Source organism: Indicator indicator, chromosome 7 (genome assembly GCF_027791375.1).
Source record: "Indicator indicator isolate 239-I01 chromosome 7, UM_Iind_1.1, whole genome shotgun sequence".
NCBI lineage: Eukaryota > Metazoa > Chordata > Aves > Piciformes > Indicatoridae > Indicator > Indicator indicator.
This window is the reverse complement of record NC_072016.1, coordinates 11,473,612-11,482,914: the sequence shown is the minus strand read 5'-3', so window position 1 is coordinate 11,482,914 and position 9,303 is coordinate 11,473,612. Positions and strand designations below refer to the sequence as shown.

Genomic DNA, 9,303 nt, shown 5'->3' with positions numbered 1-9,303 from the left:
CTTCCCCTTTTCCTTCTCCAAAATATACAGGACACAACTTACAACTTTACAGGGTAAGAAAATATATACACATTACATACAGTAAAACATCCTCTGCAAACTTTTTAAAACTTTATACAACATTAGCGAGAAAAAAAAAAAATATACAAACATTAATAAAATTACCTACGATATATTCAACGGAGTAAGTAACTGCTACCAGAGGGAAGGTTGATACACTATCAAAGACAGGCAGAGCAGAGGATGGTGTTGCCAAACCTACCTAACACCATGTAATTTTTTGTAGCCTAAAGCAAGTTCTACTCTTTGAGGTAGATTCTTCCAATTCTTAAATAACATGTTGAGATTAAAAAACAGGGATTTTCTCTTCCCCCTCCTGCCCCCCCCGCCCCCCCCAAACAATGCCAGGAGCATAACTTTTGTTTGAACAAAGATAAGCTGCTTAGCCAATGATAAGCACAGAGATGCTGCAGTCTTTGGCTAATTTAACACTTGAAATGAAACCCAAAACGTTTAATATGAATTTGCAAATGAAATACCTTCCCTCGAAGACATATGTCTACTCCACAGCAGTTCCTTTATATGTAATAAACATACTTAAGTTTGAAGGTTGGTATTGTGTAGGGGCTTTTTTGAGCCTTAGTTTACATTCTTATCTTGGGAAGTTGTAGGGAATTTCTCATACAAGACAAGAAAGAGTAATCTACAAAAATTAAAAGTACATAGTATTACAAAATACTTATGTTGGTATTATTAAAAACCTCACTTGTTAAGAGAACCCTAGTTGGTGCTTCTACCCAGTACCTTAACTTTCTCTTCATATATACACACATCCTACAGATAAATCACAGTGTAAGATTTAAATGATGGCATGTGCACAGAGATCACAAAAGGAGATCACATCTTCCTTTTGATTATTTCACTACCAGCTCTTGGAGCTCTGCAGACATACTGTGTGCGTGTCCAGGCTCCACACAAAGGAATCTAGAACTCATATGGCTTTTACAGTTTTTACATAGGTGGGCCAAATGCTCATCTCCTCAAATCTCTGCTGAGCTGGTATTTTAGGATTAGTATTTTCTCCATTCAGAGAAAGTGCTGAAGCCAGGTAACAAATATAGCTATGCTTGATTCTTCAAGAGCAGTACAACAATACTACTGGTATAAGAAGATTTAATTCATAACTCGGTCTTATAAGAAACATTTCCTGTGAAGTCACATTCACTGCATAAATAAATTAATTAAGATGAAGTTCAGTTAAAACAAATGCATCACTGTAATAACAAAATTAATTTTGTTATTTGATAAAACAATCACAGAGCAAAGCAGTGTCCACTTTAACCTGTTTGGGGACAATCACTCTTAAGCTCTGTTTCTACTCTCTCAAGTGAACATGAGAGCTGGATGGTCACACCAATTCTGCTTTGCAGATCAACATGTGCAGGCAATTCTGTTGCTCAGCCCAGTTGTGAAAAACTTTCTCACCTCCTCACAACAGGGGAGGTCTCACACTGTTTCTGAACTCACATTCCATGCCACAGAGCAGTTTTTTCCCAGCCATGCTGAGAGATCACTTGCAGGCATGTGCTGGCAAGAAAACAAATATATACAGTTTTCAAGTATGTCTTGTGATTAACAATGTAAATGAGAAAACTTCCCTCAGCTTCCAGTATGATAACATATTTCTGTAGTCAGTTCAGACAGGGCTGTAGCAATAGGTGGGTTGTTGGGGGTTTTTCAGTTTACCCACTTCAACTTTTCAGGAGTAGTGTATTTGTAGTAAAATCCATGTTAACCAAATTAGATCCTTGTGTTTCTAGCCTTTGCCCGAGTCAAATTTTAACTCAGATGACCGTTTTCTTCTGTTCCGACCACAGTGAAGCTCCATTCATTCTACACCTCCCTTGGTTTCAGAGTTTTCCTGTTATTTTCCCTAACTAGGCAAGATGTCATTAATCTGGCTTCCAGAAGTCATGCAGTTTTCCCTGAAGATTAAAAACAAACCAGTAAACAAGTTAGAAAATGAATGACAGAGGAGCAGAGCAGGCAAGTGCTTAGCCTGAGATCACCACAGTGTGTTGCAAATGCCTAGAATATTATTCCCAAACCCTTCCCAGTTTGCCCATATGTGAATCAACCCCAAACACCTCTGAAAAAACTCTGAAAGTACTGCATCATGATCAGCTTCCATCAACTGCTAAGTAGCTTCTGCAGCTTTGTGTTACTACTTCCTGGCCCCTCTGTAACAAGAAATGTCATGTTCACTGCAAACAATGTCTTTTTGGTTTTTTACACATGGCTGGGAGTGATTAAAAGTCTTTACAGACAAATGGTTGATTACACTATTTTTTAACTGGAATCAATACAAAACATGTAAGTATAATTGCATTTTCTTTAAGGCATACACTACATCACTTGGAAGTTGAGTTTTAACAAGTTCAGGTATATTTATATTCCAAACCAGGCCTCGAGCAGCTGGTTTGATCATGTTACAAACGAAACCTTACATCCCCAGACTGGAAGAAACAGCTCTAGACTCTCACTACCAGTAGAAACCATCCTCCTATTCCAACAAGGCCAGCTGGGTGTCATGAAGTCAACTATTAATGAGACTAATCATGACATTATTTACTACTGCTTACTTTTACAGAGCACAAAAGGCTTTTCCTAATCATTGCATGAAATTCACCACATTTAAAGGAGGAGTTATCAAGAGCTGTTAAACACATTTGGATAGAGCTTTGGAATCAAGCAGTCTCAGAGTCACAAACTGCCAAGACCACAGCAGGAAATGCATCACTGCATTCCTGCCCTACATCCTTTTGGAAGCATCTGTTAATAACTACAATCAGAGACAGGCCCTGTGACTTGACTCAGTACTAGTATTTTAGCCTGTTACACAAGCCATTTACAAAAGCAGCACTTTTAAGGAAAAAGATAAAATCTTGGTTTTACCCAAGACAGTAAAGAAAGAATTTTAATTAAATGCCATTCTAATACCTCTAAGTCCATGCCACAGCCAAGCTATGGAAAAAAAAACTTTTTAAAAGAATATACTATTTTCAAATGCTAAAAGATTAGTTAAACACACTCAGCCACATAAAGACAGAAAAAGGTTTTCTTACAGTACCTGAGTAGGCCGTGTGGTTTGTATCAGATCTTGCCATCTGCCATATATCCTAGCAACTAAGTCTTTCACCTGCAGATTCAGATTGATTAGTTTAGCCATTTACATTAAAAAAAACCCAGCCAAAATCATACACCTTGTCTCCCACCACCACTCCAAACCCAAAAAACCCCACCAAAACTCCAGGTTTAATGGGAGGATACAATTTTACAGCACAGCCTATCACCACCTCGACTTGAATCATACCCTTGTAATTTGGGACTCTTGAATTCAGTCATGTGCTCCACACAAACACGTTACAGGCACATGACTGCCCCACATGAAGTGTTTGGAATCAGCATGCAAGCCTCTGGCCTCCAAACACCCACCTCATCCTTCGGGTGAGTTAGATTTGTTACACAAGTCTTGACTGTACACAGAGAAGGTGCCTGCAACTGCAATCACAAAAGCCAACCAGGCAGCCCCTGAAATGAATCTCTTATACACAAAACTGTGGTTTTTCATAACCAGTCACAAGCAGGTGTTTAATCCAAGCCATTTGGAACTGAGATTTGCTTCATATGCCACCTTACAAAGAGGCACAGTGGGGTCCTCTGGAAGTTATATGAGTGAAATGATGGGGAAAAACAGACAAAGATTTCCCCCTCAGTGCAAGGGCAATAGAAACAAAAGCAAAAGCAACCTGAGATACAGAAATCCAAGGCAAAAATAAGCTAACTTGTTAAATTATCCATGCTCTACTAATATGGATGAATTAAAGGAAAAGTCCTCTTCAGAGGTAAGGATGCACACAGCTGAAAAAAATCTGATTTAATGATGAAAAAGGCAAAACTTTTCAAAGCTGTAGCTGGTCACTTTATCATCGATCTGATTTGGCTTGCCATCACAGCATGCAAAGCATCCAAGTCACACAATTAGGAGTATCACATCACATCACTATTAGCTAAAAAATGTTGTAGATTTAAGACAACTCATTAAATCTGAAAAGTACAACAGACACATGCAAGATAAGTTAGTTTTTCAGTCCTCTGTATCCTGCCCCATATGTAGCCTCTGCTCTTAAATGCAGAGTCAACTATTAGTGACTGACAGGAAAAGAAAAGGAGCAACTCTGTAGGTCTACAAGTTGAGAAGCCTGGATAAAAGGAAGATGAGCTCACATTTTACTGTTGTTAAGAGTCCTGTTGTTAATAAACAAAGAGTATTTTCAGTGCATTAAAATGGGCCTGTATTTATGTGCATGCAAAGACATGATGCAGACAGAGAAACCAGAAAGAAAAAACAAACCCATAAGGAACTTTTAGAATTTCCAGGGCTGGGATCAGGGAACAAACAAACATCAAAAACACTAAAGGCCACCCCAAAACAAACAAAACAAAAAAGAACCCCAGCTCATGTCTTACCTTAGTTCGATAAAACAGCCTTGCATCTTCCCTAATATCACATTTTATGTGCTTATCTAAGACACCACAAAGCTTCAGTAGGTGTTGCTAAATAAAGACAAAAGTGTACAGCTATTTACATCTTCCTTGTCAAACCTAAAAGCTTACTTCAAGCACTAATTCAATTTTAAAACTATATGCTTCATTCTGAATTTTTCTCAGGAATACAGAGTAAGGAAGGGGTAAAAGACAAGATCACAAGATACCTTATCAGTTGCTGTTATGTACCTGGTAAACTGGTAAGCTTTATAAAATAGTTTCCAAGTATAGCAGAGCCAGACCACCAATTTTAAAGCTCCTACTAGCTAATTTGTAAATCCTTTCTGTCCCCAGATTAGCAAGCAGAGCACCATTCAGACCTTTTATCAAATAAAAAAGGTTATGAAGTGACAATAGCTAAACCCAGCCTTTTCAGTAGTGATGACTCAATTTTATTTTGTAGGAACTGGCTGAGCAGGTAAAACATATCCAAGGTTGGTGCACTGATCTTTCATTTCTCCCTCAATTTCTGATCACTTTAATCAAGCAGTTTTGCAACTTCATAATCTCCTGATAAGGGCTCCCAAGATCTTTTGCATTCTGTCAGTTTCTGCATAAGACTCCTGTTTTCAACCCCTTGCTCAACAGCTGCAAAGAGACTCCACTCTGCAGAAGAGGTGAGGCATGTTGGAATTCTGCTTATCAACATCTGTTGGAGTTTCAAGACCCTAACAATTTACCCCATCTAAGTGGAAGAGGGCCAGAAATTAAAGAGTTACATTGATTTTAAACAAAGCCTAGCCTGCACAATATTTAGCCACACAGCCCTTGCAACTCAATGGGTAACAGGTCAGTGAACATTAGGCTTTCTTCATTAAGAAATACAGAGACATTAAAAAAAAAAAAATATCAACACCTCCATAAATTTTCAGGAAGGCAGTTGGAAAAAAAAAATCTCAAATGACGATCACAATATTTTGTTCACCAAATATGGTTTTGTTTCAGATGACACTCTGTGACTATCTTTTTGCATTGAGCAGGAAACTGAGCCACTCAAGCCCCAAAATGTAACCAAACATTACTGCTCCACCTCTCTCAAACAGTTCATGACAGATCTCTTAAAAGCCAGGAGTGATTCCAAGGGGGCTGAAGGTGTACACAATCACCTTGCAGCAAAAGCACTTGCAGCAAATGATCACAGAAGTCTGAACAGGACTACTGAAAAGGGTAAGCAGAAGGTATTACCTAACAGATGTTCACATTCTGGCACAAAGGAACTTATCACTGCAGAGAACAGAAGAGGTATAACCCTAGCTTTCATCTGCTCTATGGCTGCACTTCAGCACAGAAACCATGATGTGTTTGAATGTATTTTACTGGATGTTTTCATCAAAGAGTTCTGTTTTTCCTTTTTTTGTTTACACTGAAAAATTTCACAAGCCTACTTCAAAAGTTCATAGGACCGTTGGACTTCTTAGAATTTCTGTGCTGAGTTAGTCTCCAGGTACTTTCTGAGAAAGATTAACAAAATAAATGTCTGCTGATTCACAGCCTTATATTTTGAGGTAGTTCCACCTGCAAATATGCAGGTTTCTTTCTCTGCAGTAAACGCAGAGAAACCTTTTCTGCATTTACTTTGCCCCAGAACAAAAATTTCCCCCAGTGTTATTATCCACTGGTGATCTTCTATCCTGATAGGTCTTGCCAAAACAGCCTGAGTGTGCATGATAAATAGACTTTTAAAATCTAAGGATCTAGCCACTGCAGTTACTTACCCTTTGATTAGAATTTACAACATCAAAGAAACTAGCTTCACTGACTAGATGAAGGAGGATGTAGATTAGGTAGTATGCCTGGAGAGAAATCAAAAGAGCTTTAGCAGTCAAAGCACAATCCTAACTTTCACATTTATATACAGCACTGTCTTTGCTTTCTGGAATGATTCTTCAATCAATGCCCATAGATCAATGGACAAGCTTGTCCACACATTTCACCTAAATAAGTAATTTGAAACAGTACCTTCTTATATTAGAAACATTTTAAAACAGTATTACACTGTTCTAAGTTACCCAAGGAACCTACAGAACTTTCTGTAGTTTCAATTACTGAAAATTCAGTTCAGCAGTTGGCTTTATTTTCCCATCACCTACATCGAGGTGAAAATACTTTCCAAGAGAAGCTCAAATAACCAAACCAATATTCAGTTTTTAGATGGGTGGAAATACTAAATCTTTCTAGTGTTTGTTTATAACGAAAGATTTTTTTAAAAGATTCATAGATCTCTTTCTGAAGCTGCAGAGGAAGGTCTGGCTCAGCATTGGTTTCCACTAATTACATCAGGAGGGAGGGATGATGTTCCTCTGATTACAAAAGACAGGACTTAAGGCATCTCTGTGACTTTACCATTCTGAGAATCTCATAAATTCACTGTTTGTAAAACAGCCTAAACCAGCTCCTTCTGCTACTTCTTTCCCTCCTCTATGACTATAATCAAAACTGAGAATGAGTAGTATTTTAATTATACAGGTGAACAGCAACAAAACAGTGCATGCACAGTTCCATGTCTAGAACTGTCCTCAGCTAACAGATAAACAGAAGCATTCTCAAAATGGCACAAGATGCATAAAAAGACAAATGCAAAAAAGTACTATCATCTATATACCTCCTGTTCTAGCTCTGTATGAAGGGGGTCTCCATCACCATTCTGCTGCTTCTGTTCTTCTCTCATCTTCTTTAGTAGATGAGAAGGCTTCATGTATACCAGAAACTGATGCAGGAGAGACATCTACAGATACAGACATTAACAAATTGGACCGGTTTACTGGCAACAGAAAATTGGAAAACAAGAACCACTACAGCATTATTTGTCCACTAAGACAAAAAGATAAAAGAGATTTTCACATAAAATAGAAGTTTTTGTGCTTGGGGTCATTTTTGACTAGGCACAAACTAAAGTATTTGTATGTTGCCTCAATAAAAGATCAGCTCTACAAAAGTGACTCCACATGAGCACAAAAGGAAAGCTGAAAGAAGTGCAGACCTTTTCCCAATGTCCAAAATTAAACTTTAGGCACATAGACAACATCCTTCAGAACATCCAGGTTACAAACATATGCAAACAGACTTCTAATATTTATCTAAACTAAAAATTACTAATTGGTCATCTTGCAAGGGTCTTGAAAATAGGCTTACAGTATAAAAAGATAAACCATGAACAATAATATACAAGTTTTCTAAACTTTCAAATTATACATACACGACATGTATGAAATACCTGCTTGTCACTGTCATCAGGTATTTCTGTATCCTTTTTATTAAGGAGCTTTAAAATGATGACTAGGCTAAGACGTCTTCTTACTTCCCTGAAAAGCAATTAAAAAAAAAAAATTATTTCCCAGAGCATTTCTTAAATCCACAGTTTCTACAAGGCATATGAGGCTATGCATGGCTTCCCTAGACATAAATTTGCTGACAACTTTTAAATTGGATTTTCTGAATATCGGTGCTATTAAACTAGTAAAGAGGCTAGTAAAATATAAGTACCCTTATCTCACTGCAGCTTTTCTTCTGCACAAGTAAATGCTGCTAGACGCTTGTCTCCAAGCCTGGAACTGAGGACCCAATTTATTCTCCTTCCTCAGATGCATTATAATTTATTAATTTCAAAGATACAGAACCCTTAAGAGATTGACACTTAAAAGCAGACATGAATCACCCAAAGAAAATGTAATACCCATTGCATTTATCAGGACTTTGAGCTTATACAAATAAATGAGCTGTTACTGATACCACATATTTCTGATGTTACAGTGTCATTACCGTCCACGTACTATCCAGCTAGGCACCAGCTGAACTAGCCACAGGAGATTGTGGTGATGGCTGGAGAGTTCACTCACTGCCAGGCAGAGCTCAGGCATCTTTAAAAGAACAACAACAACAACAAACAAAAAAATAAACGAATAATGAAGAATGGATATGGTGGGCGTTTGTTTTATTTGCAAAGGAGTAGGCATCTAGTCCCTAGGAATGTACATAGCATAAATATTAAAAGGAATTGATCTAATAAGAGATGATGTGCACAAAAATAACTACAGGGGCAATGCAAAAGTAAGTCTGCTAAACACTGTTTCACAGGAGGGCAGTTAAGATCAGAGTGTTTTTAACGACAATTTATCAGCCTAATTAGTGCAATCACTTCTTCCTTCTTTCAGGGATTAATTTTAAACACACAGCTGTTTTAGTAAATATAAGATAAAGTTCAATACAACAGTCCCTTGGCAGAAGAAGACAAGCAAGCATAATGTCATATGACAAAAACCCTCTCAGCACACACACCCACCTCCTAAATCTCACACAAATCCAAAGCTCCCAATCCGTTCGTATTACATTTTCAAGCAGTATTTTTCTGATATGTCAAGGAAAAATGAAAACTTCAAAACAGAATTTTCCTGAAAATTAACTTGCAGCTTCATAAATCTAGCAGAAAATTCCTGATGAAGTTACCTTTGTATCCCAGTCTTTTATACTCATCAGAAGCTTTATGAAAAGGCACTGAAAATCTGTCAAAGGAACTTGCTTTAACTGTTTCTCCAAGCTTATTTTAAACAGCAGTAGAAGCAGCAGCAATATTTCTTGGTCAGTATATCCACCTTGAATTACTGTTGTACAAAAACCTAGAAACTTTAAGAAACAAAAAGCATTAAAATCTGACATTGGTTTAGCTTGAAGTATGATCAGAACTTACGTTTTCTACCT

At 37.6% G+C, this 9,303-nt stretch overlaps 1 protein-coding gene across 1 annotated transcript in view; it reads right to left on the bottom strand.

The window, feature by feature from the left end:
* Window positions 1-1,377: 1,377 nt before the first annotated feature.
* SLF2 (SMC5-SMC6 complex localization factor 2) overlaps window positions 1,378-9,303 on the bottom strand; it is a 28,094-nt gene continuing 20,168 nt past the window's right edge. Inside the window, 8 exon segments of the mRNA XM_054382393.1 lie at window positions 1,378-1,985; window positions 3,131-3,199; window positions 4,531-4,617; window positions 6,324-6,401; window positions 7,211-7,333; window positions 7,823-7,910; window positions 8,368-8,465; window positions 9,052-9,228. Coding sequence (XP_054238368.1) covers window positions 1,953-1,985; window positions 3,131-3,199; window positions 4,531-4,617; window positions 6,324-6,401; window positions 7,211-7,333; window positions 7,823-7,910; window positions 8,368-8,465; window positions 9,052-9,228 — 753 coding nt within the window. The 3' untranslated portion in view covers window positions 1,378-1,952.